General features: G+C 43.1%; 1 protein-coding gene across 12 annotated transcripts in view; it reads left to right on the forward strand.

The window, feature by feature from the left end:
- The window catches only part of GSK3B (glycogen synthase kinase 3 beta), a 149,482-nt gene that overhangs the window by 96,882 nt on the left and 31,206 nt on the right, over positions 1–21,394 (forward strand). For 11 of the 12 annotated variants that reach the window (XR_015052737.1, XM_085861329.1, XM_085861336.1 and 8 more), the window contains 3 exons: positions 1–18; positions 158–253; positions 14,398–14,584. The exon at positions 1–18 is cut by the window's left edge and continues 80 nt beyond it. Coding sequence is in view for 11 of the 12 variants with exons in the window: in XM_085861329.1 (XP_085717455.1) it covers positions 1–18; positions 158–253; positions 14,398–14,584 (301 nt within the window). In the remaining variant the exon portion in view is untranslated. Of the gene's footprint in view, positions 19–157; positions 254–14,397; positions 14,585–14,983; positions 16,843–21,394 lie in introns of those variants that run through there. The other variant, XM_085861317.1, reaches the window with a different exon arrangement.

The following is a 21,394-nucleotide window of genomic DNA, read 5'->3' on the forward strand; positions in this document are numbered from 1 at the left end:
TTGGTTGAGATAATCAAGGTGAATACTGTTACTGTCACCAACTTTACACTCTCATGACAGTTTTGTTTTACATTAAACCCACACATCGTCAATTTATATGTGAACAATTTAACTCTTTCATGTTTCTGACTTGGTTTTGAATTGCTTTCTCCGCAAGGTTTTGGGCACACCAACACGGGAGCAAATCAGAGAAATGAACCCGAACTATACAGAGTTCAAGTTTCCTCAAATTAAGGCTCACCCCTGGACCAAGGTAAGACTGAGGTTTGAATGTGTGACATGGGATTTGTGAGGGTAAATGCCCCAAGAAATTAACTAGGTGTCTGCAAAGAAAACAAAATATAAATGTTATTTTGGTTCCCAGAGGGAGGCATTGTGTTTAGTCTTGGTGTCCGTTGTGTCCCGCTTTTTGAAGAAAAATTTTTCCATTACTGTATTTAATTTTTCATTTTTTATTTTTTCAATTTTCTCATGCAGGCATCCCTCATTGCACGCTTGGGTTATGTTCCAGTTAACCAAGCTGTATCGCGATTAGCTCCATAGTGAACAATTGCAGCTATGGAAAATAAGGGATGCGTTCCAGTGGTGGGGTGGGGGAGGGGTAGGGGGTTATCGCTCAACATGTTTTTTTTCACACATGTATTGTAAAAAAAAAAAAGAACACTCAAAGTAAATGAAAAATATAAAAATAACATGCTTGTATTCATATTTACAATGATTTAATCACAAATACCATGCAGTTCAGCTTGCACAAATAAATAATTGTATATGGTTATAGCAAATAGCTTAGGGGTTGAGAGAGACAGAGGCACGACACGGGCGGTTGTCCAATCCCTCGCTTTCCTCTCTGCGAATGTCACTGCCCTCCTCGACACTGTCACTAGCTATGATGATGGCATGGCTGGTTGAAATTGCAGTGGAAGTAGAAAATTTATTTGCTCTGAAAAAGCAATCAAGGGTGGGCTGGTCAGCTTTTTGTTTCTTCTGTTGATACAGAACTTGGTAGCAGTTGACGGCACTCTGAACAGCATGGGCAACCTCTCCACTGCTCTGTATCTGAGCCTCATCAAACAGGGAGAGTCTTCCTCAGACTCTTGATTGTGAGGCTCTTTTCTTGTGTGTGGGGGGGGAGTGTCTGCTTCCTTCTCTTCCACCACTTTCACCTGCTTCAGATGGAGAAACTCTTTGCCTGTCATTACCCTTGCCGGAAGGGAGGTTATTGCATTTGGATCCGTTTGTTTGTCTGTCTGTCTGTCTTTGTTTGTCTGCACAGAACTTTACTGTTTTTCTCCGCACCCGCTTGTCGGATTGAGACGAAATTTTCACCATCGGAGTGACTACTCATGTGGAATGTTTTGATGATAATTATGATGTCATATGTGACGTGGTGTGGCGGCCATGTTGGAAAAATGGAAAAACTTCAAACCTCTGTATCTCTGAAACTGCACCAAGGAAAAAATTGAAACTTGGCACATGGCAAGTACTCCTCATGGGGAATAAGTGTGATTTTGTTTTTTGATGCCGTCATCGGTGCCTTCATTGTGACGTCATAATTGCAGATATAGAACGCAACATCCGATCAGTATGGAATTTTTTGCAGGTCATCGAGGGATAAATTACACTGCAGAAAACTACACAAACGACCTTAGACCTGCCTTCCTGTCAATGCAGCACACGTGTATTGGTTGAAATTCAAATAAAAACAAAAGCAGCATTCTGATCATGAAGGCAAGTGGCACCCCCTGCCATACCAATGAGGAAACCCTCAACTGCTGGAGAGAACATTTTGAGCAGGTGCTCAACTTTCCCCCTGGTACACACTCCCCTGACCTCGAGAAGAGGCACCCATAGCTGTCGATGATGTTGCTGTGCACATGGATTCTCCATCCTTGTCTGAGGTCCGCCGTGTAGTGAGGAAACTCAAAAATGGTCGAGCTGCTGGGTGATAACCTCACCGCAGAACTGCTGAAATGTGCGGAGACTCCAATTTATGACGTATTACACCGGCTTTTTATAAATGTCAGGAATTCTGTTCATGTTCCAGCTGAGTGGAAAAATGGCATAATAATCCCTCTCTACAAAGACAAAGGCTCCCGCTCCAATTGCAGTCGCTATCATACAATCACCTTGCTATCAGTCCCTGGGAAGGTTTTTGCTCATGGTCTCTTGAACCTTATTCACCCCCTCCTGCGACAACATTTACGTCCCCAGCAATCTGGTTTCACCCCAAACAAGTCTATAACGGATGCCATACTAACATCCGTTCTTGCAGAACTTCATCGGGAATTTCAGCGTCCATTAAATATGGTGTATATCGACATCAAGGCTGCATTTGACTCTGTTGACTGAACACCCCTATGGAAGGTGCTGAGAAGCAATGGAGTTCCATCACCACTCATAAACCTGATCCCGAACTTCCATGAACATACAACAGCCTGCGTTAGAGTGGACATCGACTTATCATCATCGTTCCCCACATCTTCTGGAGTTCATCAGGGTTGCATCCTTGCTCCCTCACTCTTCTGCTGTGCCATTGATTGGATAATGTCAAGGAGTACAGATCAGCTTAGAATCAATGTCGGTCGAGAAATCATCACCGATCTACTCCATGCAGATGATGCTGCCCGATTTGTGATAAACCATGTTTACTGGTCGGCTGTGTTCGTCCGCTTTGAATCGGTTGCTCAAAGCCTAGGCCTTAAGCCCTCGTGGCAAAAAAAACAAAGGACAGAATGTTGCCATTGGTCCTTCTCCCTTGCCAGTACCTATCTCTGATGTAGTTGTGGAGTCAGTGGACCATTTCACCTACCTGGGCTCCAACATTCATTCATCTGGTGACTGCAGCCCTGATGTGCGTAGATGAATCGACATGGCTGGCTCTGTCATTGGGCAACATCATTGGGCGTCTGCACACACACACTCCTCAGACCTTCTCTTCAGCGCTCACGTTTCTACCACTTCCAGAGACTCTCCTACAACGGCACCAAGAGCGACCACTGCCGCGACTCTCCTCAGCACAAGCTCCCCCGCGCTCGCGTTCCGCCTCTTTATCACCAAGCCCCGCCCCCCCCCCTTTTCACCTCCCGCCCTCCTTCCAGCACGCGCGAGAAACTTCTCGAAGGAAGCATTTTCCCGCCAAATCAGGGACGCTCCCTCGCCGCTGTATTTGTCTTTTACCACTCGCAGAGTGGAATCTCTCGTGTTGGCCGCGGAGAAGCCATTTGTTCGAGGGAGTGGGGGGGGGGAAGGGTCGTCTGCCTGCTTTCCCTCGACATACCAGGCTTCTGGTAACCATTGCTGAGGTGGAAACGTGGTGGTGGTTACGGTGGTTGTTGTAATGGTGGCGTGGCTGGTGTTTTGTGGTGGTCATGAGGGTGGTGTGGTTGGGCGGTGGTTGTTAAAGTGGTTGTTCTGAAGCGGCTGTTCGTTGTCTGTGGGGATGTTGGCGGTTGACTAGAAGGTGGTTGTGGTGATTGTGGTTGTTGTGGAGCGGATGATGAGAGCGATGTTGGTGGTGGAGGTGGTTGTTGCGAAGTGGTTGATCCAACATAACGGAGGCAAAAGAAAAACGGCTAACTGAAGATTCACAGCCCTGCACACAAATAATTTCCCGTTAAACAACGGTGGAGAAATCTACCTGAACACAGACTTTCCGGCATAACTGATCTAAGGACCTATATATGGTGCTCTGCGAATTTCCACAGCCGTAACAATATTTTCTTCACTCTATATGATTCTCTGAACAATAGGGGGGAAAAAAGAAGAAGTTTAATGCTTTAGCAATTTCACATTTTCTGGAGAAGAATGGACCACAGCCTTGCTTGTTTGAAGTAAATACGTAAATACGCTGTGTTATAAGAATCGTTCATTTATCAAATTTTAAGATTTTACTCCAGATTTCAACATTTAATGAGTCTACATGCTCCGATCTTCAAGTCCGAAAACAATTTTTCATTGTATACTTTTAGTAGTTTGTGAGGGGACATTGTGGTTCCAAGGCGAGGAATTTTTGAGCAGGCCAAAACCAATGGTGGCTTAAGACCCCTGCGAGGGAGAATGGGCTGAACAAGGATAAGCCTGAATATTTTTTCATGATGAGATCAGTTAATTATGTTCAAAAGGGGTGTTTAAATTTACCAAAATGTCCAATTTTCACTCTTGCATTTCCTTGAAGTTTTCTTAATATGCATGCAAAGTTTCAGGCTGTGGGGGGTTATGGTTTTGGAGTTATGGGGAACACACACTCACACATACTCACACACACACACACACACACACACACACACACACACACACACACACTCACACTCACACACTCACACTCACACTCACACTCACACTCACACTCACACTCACACTCACACTCACACTCACACTCACACTCACACTCACACTCACACTCACACACACACACATTTATTAGTCCACATAGATGAAACATATAATCAGGAAGGACGGTGGGGAATCAGAAAGGGAGCGGGACACCAGGTAATTTGGAAGGGGGCGGGACGTTGTGGAAGCAGAAAGAGGATGGGACACAGGAGACAATGAAACATATAACTTATGAACTTCAATTGTTGTCTTTTAATAAAAACTGTACTTTTTGTTTTCCTTTTTCAAAAGATAAGACGTGATGTAATTTGCAGTTATTGACAAAGTTTAAACAATCCTAGAAAAATGACTTTCAAGTCGTCCCAAAATCATTTTATCGGATTGGGACGTGCATGGGGCCAAGTTTCCCTGATTTTACAGTAATGTCAATGACATGGTTTGAATAAAGTTGTGCGTCCTATATTGAGAAAAATGGTGCTTGTCGTTTGGACATAGATAGTCGGCATTCCCTCACTTCGACATGGAGAGTGGACACTCCCTTTAACCTTAGTGGAGAACGGTATGCGACCCGACGGCCGAGAGTGCTGGGGTGCTGTCCGTGTACAGTGTATATAATATATATTGTTGCGAATTCGCGCCCGCCGGCGTGCGAGCGGCCACGTAACTCGAATCGCGGAACGTCGCCCACCGGACGGACAATTCTGTCATGACCCTCTCGGACTAACGCCGGGAACTAGTCACGGGTGGGCCTTTCGCCCTCACCACGATCGTGCCAATCGGCCCCTCGCGTGGGATAGGGTTGTTCGCCAAATTTGACCTACCTAAGTACCCACACGGAGGGTAGACCGGGCGATCGCACCTCGCCGCAGGTCGACTCCAGACACGGGCCACTTAAGTGACCCGTTCCGTACTATCGGGATAACCGAGCGGTGTTATCGTCGGCCTCGACGGTTCCGATTAATTATCGGGCGTATTAAGCCCACTTACCAACCCTTTACGTGAAGCAAGATGGAGATTCAATTAAAGAAAAGACGAAGCGAAATGGGAAAAACAGTTCAACATGAGGCACATTTATTCCGCGGCACACGGAAAGCACACATATACAATTACAACAATTATGCACCAAAAGCAATTGCAACAAAACAAACACAACAATGCAGAGATACTACCGACTACGTGAGCACACGGCAACACTTACACAGTTTTACTTTACAGACGGCGCCGCCAACACATATACTCAAAAGCAAAAGAAAAGGGCCACCCTCAACGACAAGGGGACAGATGGGGCCTGTGGGCCGCGAGACCGGGTGGAGCCTACCCGTGTCTTGTGATGAGCCGCAAATGTGGCGGCGGTGCCCCGACTCCGCGCTCCTTCGCGGGTTTCGTTGGCACTGCTTGGAGTGGGGTGTGACCGGGGCCCCCTTTTCGCACTATCTCAGCGCGGGGGGGGGGGGAAGGGGGGAATTGTTGATGCTCTGGGGAAAGAGGATAGCTGGCTTGCTTGGGTCCCGCGACGAGCGACTCCGCTGCGACCTCGACTGCGCTCCCGGCTTCCCCTCTCTGCAGCTCCCCGACAGACTCCGACCTCCGACAGACTGACTCTCCTCCAGACCCGACTTGACTGCTGCTGCCACACTCTCCCGCTGCCACACTTCTCCAACTCGCCCGAGCCCAAAAAACTGACTGAATTCGCCCCGCGCTCGGTGCTTTATAGTGGTGTAGGAGATCCCATATGCAAATTTCTGGATCAGAACGAGCTCGGGGGTGGAGCCACGCTCGCCCATTGAACGGAGAAAAAGGGGCGTGAGCCTCCCCTGATCCTCAAATTTGCATATATCGATTCTACTCCGACGCGCCTGGAGGCGGGGCCAAACCGCCCCGCGCTTGCTGATTGGACGGATCAGAAGTGGACGTGTATCATTCCTGATCCGACTTCTCCTCGGAAAGGCCGCACTTTGTACCCGCGGCTCGGCGCGCGCCCTGTACGAGTCCAGGACAGCCTGACGCTCGGTGCCCACAAGCGGTGCGGGAATGGCCGCAGAAGGAGAGGCGAAGGTGGTGGAGGGTCTAAAGTGGCAGTCCATGGCGATGTTTGCGGGAGCGAGTTGTGAAGGTAAAGGTCGTGGCTGTTGGCGTTGTTGTGAAGCGGCGTTGCGGTTGGTGGTAGTTGTGTGATGGCGGTTGAGACGTGGTTGGTTCAAAATAAAGATAGAACAGAAAAACGGCTATCTTAAAGGGTCGCAGCCCGAATGAATCACATTTATTCCCTCTAAACAACGGGTTTGGGGCTAACTACACATGTACTTACAGAGATATCTCACCTACGGGACCTGAATGGTGGTTTACAAATTTCCTCAACCGTAACAATATATATATATATATATATATATATATATATATATATATATATATATATATATATATATATATATATATATATATATATATATATATATATATATGTCGTTATTGACTGAACCTTGCACGCCCACAACTGAAAATCATTTACCATTTATTTTAAACCCCTTTTTAATGCTATGTTTATTCAACGATTATTTTCAGAACATTGTGAACAAGTCATGATAAACTCAAATTGTCATAAGTTGCAAGCAAGTCGCAAGTCCCCAGACACCAAATCCCAAATCTGAATCTCATGTCAATATTGTCAAGTCCGAGTCACCAACTCTGGTGGTAAGTGGTAGCAAGTCGGTTTTCTTATCCTTGCTTCCCATGGCAGTCAGCATACCTCAATCAAAGTCCTGTTGACTTCATCCATTAAATTATTCTTCATCTGTCGACGCAGATCGACATTGCCTTCAGCAGCAAGACTAGTTCATCATTACATTCTTGCATTGGATTGTTTCCTGGAAAGCACCATACGCAATAATCAATACTTGGATTGCATTGGTTTGTTGCCATACAGCTTCAAAACTGAGCCTCTGTCACCACATCAAACTGTGATATCCATCCATCCATTCATCCATCCATCCATCCATTGGGACCATACTCTGCAGAGCATTGGTGCTGCATAAGCAAATCTCCTTGGTTATTGAGTATAATCCTGGATGGGTCACAACTCCGACACAGGATACCAGCAAGCTGGCACTCATTTTTCCAGCATCGGAAGGATGACAGGCAGAGTCAACCCCACCTGGTATTAATTCAACAGCCGAGGGGGATTTGAACTCAGGATCCAAGGATCCCAAACCCACCACCCAAAAACTGTGATATGACAAACATGAACTTTGTTTTCTGATGTGTTGTGGAAGCACTCATCGAATGCCTGCTACCATCACCAGCAAGGATAAAATATTTTGATCAGAGCTGTGTATTTTTAAAAAAAATCATATTTATGACGAGGTGATTGCATGAATTGTTTGTACGCTTCTTTGATGTTGTACAAGATGAGCTTTTGCTTGTGCTGCCATTTACCCTCACTAAAAACAGAATGTGCCTTTTTTGCACAACATCACACATTTGATTTTACCGCTATGTACAAAACACTGATTTTGCTCACCATGACGTCAGGAAGAGTTTTTCCTGCTTTTGGGCGAAGTTACAAAAAGCTTCATCCAAGATGATCCGTCTGTGTGACGTACCTTGCCAACTCTGCTTCCTCTTCTTTCTGCTAAGTTAGGGTTAAGAGGGAGAGGAGGGAGTGCACACTGGGTAAATCTATCTCTCCGGATTCTTCCTGACTTCTTTGTTATCACATTTTTTTTGAATTTGTTGTTTATGAATTTATTTTCACAATTCTCTATGCATTTTACTTCTTGCTTTTTCTTCTCTTTCATCTCCTTTTACTCAATATTCCTCTCTTTCATTATCGGTCTCTCAGGAGAAGTGAATTCTTGCTGAAACTTTTCGGCAAAGTTCACTTGGCTGCGCCTGGATAGGTTTGAGGGTCGGGGAGTACCGGCTGAAACCCGAATCTTATCCAGATTCTTCCTGATGACTCCATCTTTGCTCTTTACTTCTTCGGGTTCCTTCTTAGACTTCCGTTTCAGTGTGTGTGTGTGTGTGTGTGTGTGTGTGTGTGTGTGTGTGTGTGTGTGTGTGTGTGTGTGTGTGTGTGTGTGTGTGTGTGTGTGTGTGTGTGTGTGTGTGTGAGAGAGTGAGAGAACGAGAGAGAGAACGAGAACACGTGCAGAAACCTGCGAATTTGACGATTCGATCATGCCTGGTTAATAACTAGAAAAGATTGCTAATAAGGATAGGAGGTGACAGGGGAGGGTGCACCATTGGCTTGAAACTCTGGAGGGAATCATGGAAATTGGCAGATCTCCAAATGGGAGAAAAAAGGAATAAGAGTTGAGGTGAGCAGTTGGACTTTGACTAAATTTTGTGAGTTATTCCAGGAGGGCATTACTGGAAGAATGCTTGCACTTGAAGGAATTGGGAAGGTTCAGAGATCTGAGAGAGCAGAGGAAGCAAACAATAAATACTTCTTGGTGGTAAAAACATAGGGGACACCTACTTGTTTGCGATGTGAGAGTCAAAGGCCTTCTACTTTAGCCTCATCACGGGAGATGCCACGATTGATTAGCTTTAGATCCTTCATATTCCATGAGCGAAATGTGCTGCAGGGGCACTAACCCCTTTGGAGAGAGTAATGCTCTATTGAGCTATGGACGGGGACCTTGTAAGCGGTGAGTAGTTTTGATTTTTCGAGGAATGGGTTTGAACAATTAAGGTTCCTCATTCCGTGGCTGGTTTTTTGTCGACAAGCTTTTCTATGTCATGATCCAATCAGAGACCATGACTGATACCGAGTTCAAGAAATTTTAAAGACTGGACCTCTAACAGTGATTGATCGTGGAAATAGATTGGTGGGTTTGTCTGACAGCCATTCTGGAATGACAAGGTGAGATTGAGATTTGCCATACATGTTCCATTTGCCCTACCAGCACATCATTCTCTTTCAGCAGAGAGTGATGCAGCTGCTTTATAGCAACGCGTTGACTGCGAGTTGAAGAAGATAGAGAGCCAAGACTGTCGGCTTGTTTCCCATAGGCAGCAAGCTTGGTAAGCAGGGCAGCATCCCAGACTGTTGAATGCTTGAGATATGTTGAGGGGGACAATCCTAACCTTTGAGATTTGGAGCCTCCTACCATTGCTGAGAAAAATGCAGAAGCAGGTGTCAAGTTTTTCTCAGGATGGAATCCAAGACAATGCCATTATTGATTGATTAAGCATCACCATCTTCCCTTCCACAGAAGCAAAGGCGTTATCAGAGTCAACTCTCAGGTGCTGAAATATCTTCCTGTTTTATTGGAAGAATTGCTTGAACCAGATTCTTCTCCATCGTCAGGAGGGAACTGGGCAAGTTTCTTAAATCAGCCAATGCAGAGGCTTGTTTCACCATCTTGGTTATATTCTTTGATACATTTTAATAGCTGCTGCTACCCTCAAATCTCTGTGGCCTTTCAATGTTTTATGTTGCTTAAGGGGGCCACAACAATATCCCCCCTCTTATGGAATTCTACTTTCAGCAGTGTTGATTAGCTACAATCAAAGGCAAACTTGTCATACAAATGGGTGAGAGCTCACTCATTGTCATTAAAAGGGAAATAGACACAGTTATGGGATAAAAAGGAAGCTTTCATAAGGAGATATCTACTTAATTATTTTGATGTTGCCTTGCTGAAGCGTCTTTTTTCATTCCACACTAACTCGTCATACTTCAGCTTGAGATCTGACATCAAAATCTCCAATTTTCTTGAAATTTGGCAATTTTTTTTTCCATTCCAGAAGAGGCTGCCACAGCCTAACTTGTATATTCCTTTGAGTGAAAAAAGGAATGAAACTCCTGAGAAGGAATGATGATGACTTTATCCTTTAATTCTGACTGACAGAAAGGGTCTATATGTTTAGGGTACTCTTAGCTTGTTTAGAATCTTAATCTATCTATATTGGGGAACCTTGGACTCTCGCTTTTTCGTCTGAACCACTGGCCCCTGATGCTGAGGATTCAGGTTCAAATCCCATCTGCTATATTTATTTGTCGATTGGAAACGAATGTGGTCGTAATTCACGCTTAGGTACACTGATGTGTAGAATGTCTGTCTTGTTATTTAAGAAGATGCTCCTCCATGAGCCTTGGATCAATTTGAAATAAATATAAAAACATGAAACATGTCTAACTGCACTAACCTTTTTAGACGTAACCTTCCTAAACTGGATATCCCGTTATTAAATTTTGTGTGTGTACTGGGAAAATGATAGACATCCAAAGGGATAAATTTCATTGCCTTGAATTATGCCCATGTGAGGTCAAAGGTCAAAGCTGACTTTCACCTGCAACTTTTATTTTTGAATTTATCACTTTTATCATTGAAGTTTGCTCAGAATAATGCAAAAGATTACTTTTTGAAAGTGCTTCCATTGAACACCAAAATGGGCTCTCTGGCAAATATAACCCAATAGCACAAGAGCATTAGCTGGATATCAATTCAAACCAAGAAATTAGTGTTGAAAGCTGATTTTTAAAAAAAATTTTCAGGAAAGTTGCTTTCTGTTACTTGTCATAGGAAGATGATTTTGGGGTCTAGACCCAGATTTCGCAGGATGTGGAATTCAAAGGAATCCTCAGAATTTCAGGTTTTGGGGTATGAATAATTTGAAGGGACCCTGTTTGAGTGGGGTGATCATCAATTGCTTTCATGTTGTGCACAAGATGCTTCTCAACTGTGTGTGTTTAATCGATATTGTGCTGAATTATTGTGTGCTGATTTAAGAAACTTGCCCAGTTCCCTCCTGACGATGTAGAAGATCGTCAGGTGGTCGGACAACTAACTCAAATGGCAGATGCAGCCGGGCAACGTTGCATTGGGAGATTGTGGATTGAATATATAAAGAACATGTGAGTGCTATTGCACTTTATCTGAGCAGTGCACACAGGAGATTGCGATTTGTATCTTCATGCCATCAGTGAAATAATCTCAATCTTCCATGCTGCATGTCATCTCGCTTATGCAAAATCTGCCCATCTTTACCTTGACAATCTGAGAAAGTTATCCAAGGTCATGGGTGAGGACAAGTTCCGTAAATTAACCGAGCTAGGTTACTTCACTATCAGAAGAACAGAAACGTTCTGGAGTGGAAATTTTACAGACCAGACCATTGAGAAAGAACTGGTCAGAGTGCTATCAGAACTTCCCCGATCATGAGCCAGACCTCTGGATGTCTTCAACAATCACATCAAATGGGTCTGTGTCACACCTCCATCCATCCATCCATCCATTGGGACCATACTCTTCACAGAACGTTGGTGCTGCCAAAGCAGTCTCCTTGGCTATTGGACATAATCTTGGAGGGGTTGCTACTCTGACACAGGATACCAGCAAGCAAGCACTCATTTTGCCGGCCTCGGAAGGATGACAGGCAGAGTCAACCCCACCTGATATTAATTCAACATTTGAGTCACATCTCGTTGTGCAGCTATTTGCGACGTGCTCGAGGAGTTCTGTGGTGCTCAGTCACACATCTGACCAGCATGTTGAATTGTGTGCCTGCAGCACTGCACGAGATGATAAAGACTGTAGAACTTTTGTTAATTGGCTTCATGTCCATTCTCCCTTCTCATACCAGGAGCATGATGCTGGCTAGTCTCCATCTCCAATGGGGGTGACAATAGGTAAGGCAGTGAATGCGGATGAAATACATGCAGTCGGAAAAGCAGCAGCAGAAGTGATGATGGGCCACAACTATGCTGACATCAAGATGAAGCATAAAGACAAAGTTTACCTCCATTTGTGGTACAAAAAGTCAAGTATCGGTCTCTGGACAGGAAGTGGAGGTCAACACCACCCTCTCTGTTCATGCGTGTGACATGTAATCAAGCACAAAACCGAGATGCAAGAGTACCTGCACTTTGAATTCGGGAGGCAGCCTCCATCCCAATTTGAGAAAGTGTGAGAACACTTTTGGTGTTGTCAATTAACAAACATCTTAAAATCGAAGGTGAATGTTCATTCAGAAATTCATCAGAACACCCAATTCATCCTTGATGGAGGTCATCTTTTGCAGAGCTTGCGTTGGCTCATTGGCTCCACATATGACCAGGTGTGCAACACATGTGGCACATGTCTTCAACAATTATGGCCCTGAATCCATGATCATTTTCAATGGATGTGGTTGCACATTGTCTCCCAAAGCAGAAGAGCAGCAGAGCAGCAGCACCACCGAGCAACCCAGAATGCCTCGACAGACATCATCTTTGAGCTTAGTATGATGATGACCACCTCTCTAAAAGCTTTCTTGGCAAATGGCAAGAACAAAGAAAAGCTCATCACTGAACTCATCACCATGTTTGAGGGTACTGATATGGTGAGCAAGCGGTGCACTGCAAATGCTAATTACCTTAGTGCTCAAATTGCACCGACAACTGCAGCAGATAATAAAACCAGACCTGTTGTGGTCGTAGCAACTGACACTGATTTGTTGGTCATGCTTACTGTGCATGCCACAGCTGGTATGGACTGGCAAAAGCTCTTCAGACTTAACCAAATATCTGTCTGCAGCATTCAGGAAATCCAGCAATCCATCTGTTCCACAGTCAAGGCCCATCTCGTGTTCATATATGCCATTACTGGTTGCGACACTGTTTCAGCCCTATACAACATGGGGAAAAAGAAGGCATTAGCCATTTTTTTTATAGTGGAGAGGAGGACTGGGAAGGGGGGGAGGGTGGGGGTGGGGGGTGTTCAATTCATTTTCTCAGTGGGGCTCAACTCACGATGAAGTTGTGTGCATAGGTGAGATATTTATCCTAAAGTTGTATGGGGCAGTTTGATGTACCTCTATGGACAAGCATCATTACATATGGTACATGAGGAAAGTCAGCAGAACCTCGATTTCCTCAGCCAAGATTTCCTAGAAAGCTTGCCCACAACTTCAGCAGCTTCAAAGTACCACTCCGAACAGAACATACTTAACAGCGCAACATTGGCCGGGCAATGAGTTGTCGCCCACTGAGTGGGGATGGCAATTTAGAGATGGGATGCTATTTCTGGTGCATACTGACCGACAGTGGTACCCGATAGCATACTATGTATGATATCACGTGGGTGCAAGGGAGGCTGTGGGAAGAAATGTAGATTCTGAAAGGTTGGCCTATTCTGCACCACCACGTGCTCTCCATGCATTAAGCAAACATGCATCAATGCCTGTCCCATTGATGATTCTGAAAACGATTCTGCTGATTTATGGTATGAGTGTTACAACTTCCAGTGGTATTGGTGTGTTACACATCTTCCATTTTCTGAGTCTGGCATAAATGAAGATATTTTGTTTGAATTTCCAAATTATACTGCAAATGTCATCCTCAAATTAAAATCCGAGGGTTCCTTTGAATTTCTCACACCCTCAAACCTGCGTCTAGACCCCATACTCTTCCATGAGCCTTGCTATTGTGGAAATCATCTTCTTTTGACAAGTAATAACAAAGTTATTGCTGTGTTAGTGTTTTCCTGATATTTGTGAATTGTGAAGGTGGCCATCCTGGATTCTAAGTTTTCCTCAAGCGTGATTTTTTTTTTGGGGGGGGGGGACTTTTCTCCATGGTGTTAGATAGACATCAATACAACTTTCCTGGGAAAAAAAAATCAGCTTTCAACATTTTGTTTCTTGGTTTAAACTTATACTGTGCCACAAGATCTGGCCCCTCTGAAGTTGCCAAGGTCACTTAAAAGTTAATTGACCTCCATTGCTCAGGAACCACTTCATCTTGGAATTTACAATTTGGTTTGTAGCACTTTATCATGGAAGAGAACAAAATTGACTGGTTTCATTAAAATTAGAGATTTTGATGCAAGATCTCACATTGAAGTGATGATTTGGTAGCAATGACCCTGTCATCAGTTATGATATTGATGGGTGTCTACCAAATCTCTGTAACCCTACACACTGCATATACTTTGGTTTCATCCTTAGACTAGGCTATGTTAATGACAATCAGTCAAGATTTTTGATGTCGAGCTGCAAGAGTTAAGAATTCTGGTCTCATATTGTGCTTTATTTTGTGTGAAAATTGTAGTGTTCGCATCACTATGTTGTGTTGTACAGGTTTTTCGAGCGCGTACACCTCAGGATGCCATTCTGCTGTGCAGCCGTCTGCTCGAGTATACACCATCTGTACGCCTTACCCCTCTGGATGCTTGTGCGCATCCATTCTTCAATGAGCTACGGGATCCTGCAACACGTCTGCCCAGCGGCAGAGAGCTTCCACCACTCTTCAACTTCACTCAGCACGGTGCTTGGGTTGAGACATGACAATTTTGTTTAATATTCGAATTGCATTAATACTCATGTACATAGAGGTCAAATTGCATTTATACATGAAAATGAAAATGATAAATGATCATATGTATCATGAAAAAGATAAATTAATACATGATAAAGCAGGAAATGGAAAATCTTTCAGTATGCAGTTGATAGCATCTATGATACCTTTGTTTAATTGTGATCCAAGCAACCTCTGTTGAATTGTAGTGACCAGGAAATAGGTAACAAAACGTGAGCCTTTATAAATTGAAGGTGAAGAATACATGACAAATGACATATTTAATATAACAAAAATAGAACTGCAGAAAAACAAACTGCATATATTCTTGAGAAGACACAAGTAAATGTCCTTCATTGTGTTTTCTAGGGTAAAGTTGCTTCACCTTGGAAGCGAGAGAAAGCCAGGTCGACACAAGCTCGTGATTGATAAGAAGCTTGCTAGGTTCCTTGATTTTTGCATGGGGTCAACCAGTGTGGGAAGATTTTAGACATTTTGATGCCGAGTTGACAGGATAATGATGTGTAGGTTGCCACACAATTCTCGAATGCTTTCGTAATCTCACATTCCAATCTCTACAGGCTGATCAAGGAGCTATAAGGCTGATCTATGATTTGTCAAAAAGATTGTTATTGAGCAAGTGCATGGATTGGCATTTATTCTGAGCTAAACCTTAGTCTGGCTTCAAAAGTGCTTTTGGAAATGAACCTGGTCACCTTTTCTTAGTCGCCAACATTCTTTGTTATTCTAAATTATGATCTGCTTAAAATTTTATTTTGGATTTGTCTGTTCCTTTTGATGAAAGTTGAGCATAAGATTCTTCATGAGACTTTCATCTTCCCTTGGTATCTCTGGATCAGTTCCAGCATGGCTCAGATATTATTTAAGTGCTTGTACACAAACAACTTCCACCACTGATCTTAACTCCAAACCCATCCCCATATCGGTTAGTGTCCCTCAACCCTTATTACTGAGTCAACTTTTTCTCAATTCAAATACTTCTTCTTGGTGATGCACTTCACAGTTGTAATGTCCGTTTTAATTGTAATGGTGACATCACCCACATATTCATAGCTATTCATTGAAATAATCTAACAGCCATTTGTCACGTTGAACTGAAGCTCGAAAGTATGACCTTAATGAGCGCATATCTTCTTTCATGCATCCAAAGCAACTCTAAAGTGCTTGTTTCATGCTGTTGTTCAGTTCTGGTGAACATATAAGCACCACTTATTGGAAAAAAAAATACATGCACAATGTCTCAACCACTTCACTGTTCTCAGACTTTGGTAACCTCTTGGTCTCAACTTGTTGAAGCATTTTTGGAATCGGCTTACATCTATTCAGCAGGTCCAAAGGCAATCACATGACCTGTTGGACATGGTATTGATTCCTAATTGGAGAAACCGTACTGATTTCAAAATAAATGTACACGAAAATAGAATGAAACTGTTTGGATAAAAGCTAGATTATTTGTTTTATGAACCATTTTATTGTACTTTTTATGCCTATCAAGTTTGATTGAAGTGTGTGAAGCTTTGGAGGTGGGCACACCTGAATAATTGATCCACAAACAGCACAATCGGTTCTACTTGGACTCTTTCTCATTGCACTCTGGATATTGTCGTATATTTCAGAAACGAACAAATCAAAATATGAAGTGCAGGGCTTTGTGCTTCAAGTGGATATGTTTGCAGTTTAAATTCGATAAATGTAAGAGATTTGGTGGTGTTTTGAAAATTTTAATTCAAAATATCTGGTTCAAGAAGAACAAAGGTAGTCGAGGCAAGTTTATTCTTCATTGCCATGGCACCTTTTTGTTGACATTAACAGACTTAAATAAACTTTTCTGCAAGACTTAAATTCACAATCTCGTTGTTTAAAGTGCAGCAATAAGAAACATGCTGGCCGTTGATGTGGCGATGCGTGTTTGCGAGCTCAAAATGTAGCTTTGTGTGTGTATTGGCAAGATGGAAAATCTCATTGCACAAGCATGTATAATGAATTACAGTGGTGAGGTTTAATAGTCAAATGAGAAAGTGCATGTGAAAATTATTCATATTCCTGCCCAATTGTAAATGTAAAAAAAAACGTTTCTTACAAATCAAAACAGTAGAATGAAAATATAGTACAGTACTGCATAAACGTTGGATGTTTATTGTTCATTTTACTTTTTCATTGTTTGAATATGATAATTAACTGTTACATAAAGTCGACTCACTTTTCTATTTCCATTTCCTAGTGACGTAGGTGTTTTATTAGTTTTAAATTGAGTGTCCTTGTCTCAAGTATATTTGTAAGATCGATTCCTTTGAAGCAACAAGTCTGCCCAATTTAAGGCCCGTGCCATGTAAACTTCATGATGTACGATTTAAAATGCTAATTCACACCAGAAATAGTAGCTTTTGTTCCGATGACATGGATGGTCAAACTTCTTTACCTTACGAGCCTCTTACCAAAATCGTCACAAAACCGGGGAGTACACGAGACACCACAGACACATGCATTGTCTCGTGCCAACACTCCAATTTTATTAGACAGATTCACATCCTTCTCACCATAATACTGCTAGTTTCTGCTCGTTGCCTTGGTCAAACCAGTGATTTCTGTTTTTAAAAACAGCCTTTTCCGTTTCCCAAAAATCAAATTCCGTTTCAAGAAAATAAATTCCATTTTGTGTTATCACTGGAAAAAAAAATATTTGTACAGTTGCATTGGAATAAAATACAATTTTTCTGAAGTATCCACACTTAAAATCCTCCATGTAATCCCTGGGCGATGTATTTTGCCATCAGGGTGACAAAGAAATGAGGGCAAGAATAAAATGAGGGAATTATAAATGGCAGATGGGAAAATTCTAGAAACCATATCCATGGGATGTGGAACTTTAAACTAGATTAATCTTGATTATGATGTCTTGCTATGCTTACATACAAAGGAAGTAGGCAGACCTGGCAGTATGTACAATGGCAAAAACACACCAGGGTTTAAAAAAAAAACGTTTTTGATGATTTTTGGCAATCTTCTCTGTATTCAGAGGATTTTTCATTTACTGCATTCCGTTTTTAGGTCAACTCTTCGAGCATGACCTAATAATATGGGTGTCGATGTCCTTCGATCCGTCCGTCCGTCCATCCGTCCGTCCGTTCACAATGAAGTTGAAGCGGGAGATCTGGTCATTAGTGATCCTGATAGAGGTCGATGAGACGTACACGATGGTATGACTTTCAAGGTCACCGAAGGTCAAGGTCAAGGTCACGAGGCCTTTGAAGTTGCGAAAATGACGATTTTCAAATTCTATCTCCTCCGCCATTTCCCAAGCGATCTTGAATTTGATTGTAGCATATGAATCTATGGGACAATATCTAAATTTTGGTCAGGCCGGATTTTCGATATTCGCTTTCGTTTTTGTGTCACGTGACTTCAAAGTTGGCGAAAAATGCGAAAATGACGTTTTTTTTCTCGCAGAGATGACCGTCACTCCCGCATGGGTGTATTTTTTTTATTTAATTTCTGTGTCAGATTCAGTTTTTCATTTCAAGTCATCGATTCCATTAATTCCGTACATTTTCCACAATCACGGGAAATAAATTGCTCTACCTTGGGGGTATGTATTCTGAAAGTGAGCTCTCAAGTGAAGTCAGCTGCATGTGAAGTCAAGGTATGTTGTCATCATATGGAGGGGCTCCATTTTGTGTTGGTCAGTAAGCACTGCTACTTCCCGTGCCTGTCATGATTCCTTTGAGCTCCACTTAATCCTATCGCATATGTAATAAACTGGCGACGAGGATGGGATTTATTTGCTGCGGTAAAGTTATTTGAACTATGCTGAGCTGCTGTGCAAGCCTGATGTCCGTTAATCTTGCTGGAACAGCAAGACAACTTTGGGGCCTGGAGCATCGAAGGCCTTGGAACTCAAACTAAGAGTGAGCACCACTTGTGTTATGTCACAAAGATATGGCAACCTATATTGGCAGCATTGAGCTGTTTGATGAAGGGTGGGAAGACTGGCTTGCATATTTGGAGATGTTGGAACAGTATTTTCTGGTGAATGACATTGCTGGTGAAAGACAGGTGCCAGCATTTCTTCGCATAGTTGGCAGCAAAATGTATGGGCTGCTTCGGAATCTCACTGCGCCGGACAAGCCATGCACAAAGACTTATGGAGATTTGGTGAAAGTTTTCCAGGATCATTTATGTCCATAACCCAGCATAATTGCACAACAATTTTGATTCCACAAATGTGATCAACGTGACGGAGAATCAATCTGTGATTTTCTCGCCGAGTTGAAAAGGTTGTCTCAGCACTGCGAGTTTGGTGACAATCTAAATGACACGTTACGAGACGGGCTCGTCTGCGGATTGATGATTGAGAGTATTCACAAGCGCCTGTTGTCGGAAAGTGAGCTTCGTTTCCGGAGAGCTGTTGAACTTGCGATTGCCATGGAAACTGATGCAAAAGACGGTGTAGTTACGGAATAAGGGAGGACCCGAGGTCCATAAGATGACTATTAAGCCTGAAGCCACACCTTCCAGGTCGTCTGGTGCCCAGAATGATGGAAATCACAGGGGGTCTTGTTTCCGCTGTGGAAGGAAGCACCATGCTGATACTTGTTATTTCTGACACGAGGAGTGTTATAACTGTCACTTGAATGGTCATGCTGCAAAAAGGTGCCTGGTAAGAAAACGAACACAAATGTACATCCTGTGAGTTGTAGCAACAGTGACAGTGACCTGGAGGATTCGCTTGTAGCTAATATTGGAACCAACCATGTCAACAAGCTGGATGTCATTTGGATTCACCTTGAAGTGGCAGCGAGAAATCTGTGTATGGGGTTGGACACTGTCTCGGCAGTCTCCGTCATTTCATTGTGTGAGTACTCGAAACCGCACAAACATCTGAGACTAAGGAACATGACAGCTGTACTTAATACTTTCAATGATGAGCAAATTAAACCAAAAGGCAAGCTGTGTGTGTAGGTACAGTAGAATAAGCAATTCTATGTGCTGTATTTGTATGTTGTGGACACTCAGGGCCCAGCCTTGTTGGGAAGAGACTGTTTGTGGAAGATCAAGCACGACTGGCAAACTGTCATGTCAATACATGTCGACTCAACCATTTCCAGATCAAGTGACGTTCAAATGAAACACTTGCTCAATCAGTACTCTGAGGTTTTCAGGGATGAAATTGGAACTCTAAGAGGCCCAAAAGCAAGGTTGGACGAACAGAAAGTCAGTGTATCACAAGGCTTAGCCAACTCCAAATGCATTATGTCCAAAAATAGATGCTGAGCTTGAACAATTGGAGCAGGCAGGTATTATTTCCAAGGTAGAATGAAGTGAATGGGCCTTGCCTGTTGTCCCAGTTGTGAAGCAAAATGGAGATATTGGGCTTTGTGGGGATTTCAAGGTGTCGATAAATTCATTACTTCAGATGGATCAATACCCACTACCATCTGTGGAGGATAGACTGGCATCATGGGCAGGAGGAAAGAAGTTCTCCAACCTTGATTTTTGTCAAGCTTATCTTCAGATGGAAATGGAAGACTCCAAGAAGTACCTAACAATCAATACACACAAGGGGCTGTATCAGTACAATAGACTAGTATTTGGGGTTGCATCTTCCCCTGCAGTGTGGCAACATACCATGGATCAGGTATTGGCAGGAATACCAAAGGTACAATGTCTCATCAATGACAGAATAATCACTGGGGATTCAGACGGAGAACATTTGAAAATCTTGGGACTGGTTTTGCAGAGGCGACAACAGCACAACCTGTGGGTAAACCCAAGCAAATGTCTGTTTTTTCAAAGAAAAGCTAACCTATTGTGTGCATGAAATCACTGTGGAAGGGTGAAGTAAGACATCCGCCAAAGTAAAGGCGATGGTTGAAGCACCAAAGCCTAAAGATGTCGCACAACTTTGTTCCTTTCTCGGGTCAACACTTCTTCACCCGTGGCACCAGCTACTACAGAAAGGACACTCATGGAGTTGGACAAAGACTTGCGAGAAGGCATTCACGCAGGTAAAATCATTGATCACTTCTCTCATAGTACTTACGCATTATGATCCCACCAGACCTCTATGACTTGCCAGTGATGCCTCACCATATGGTCAAGGGGGTGTACTCTGTCATGCCATGGAAGATGGTGAGGAACAACCAATAGCATTTGAGTCCAGGTCATTAACCTCATCGAAGAAAAAATACTCGCAGATGGATAAGGAGGCATTAGCTCTTATCTGGGAAGTAAAAAAAAAAAAAAAAATTCACCATTATGTTTTTGGCAGGATGCTTACCCTGGTCACATATCACAAATACCTGATATCCATCCTCTCCCCTCACAAAACTATAACAGTGATGGCAGCCGCACATCTGCAACGATATGCATTGTTTTTCAGCTGGACATGGTGATAACGTTGAATACAAGAGTATGACTGAGCACGGTAATGTAGATGCGTTATCTCGGCTTCCGCTTGAGATCATCCAGCCATCTGCAGAGGACGATGTTGATGCAGTTGATGTATTTCACGTCACAAACTGAATTGCTTCCAGTCACAAGTGATAAGATCAGATGGGAAACGTAACGCGACATGGAGTTGTCTCAGGTGTTGGAATGTGTCGCTCAGAGTTGGTCTCCAGAAGTGAAACAGATTCAACCTTACTCCAACCAAAAGGATAAACTATCAGCTCATTGTGGCTATCTTTTGTGCGTGACACACAGGAATTATACCCCAATCATTGTGCAGTTGTATTCTGAGACAGCTACATGAAGGACACA

The sequence above is a fragment of the Eptatretus burgeri genome, chromosome 2 (genome assembly GCF_056783735.1).
Source record: "Eptatretus burgeri isolate ZD-2024b chromosome 2, Ebu_testis_v1, whole genome shotgun sequence".
Taxonomy (NCBI): Eukaryota; Metazoa; Chordata; class Myxini; order Myxiniformes; family Myxinidae; genus Eptatretus; species Eptatretus burgeri.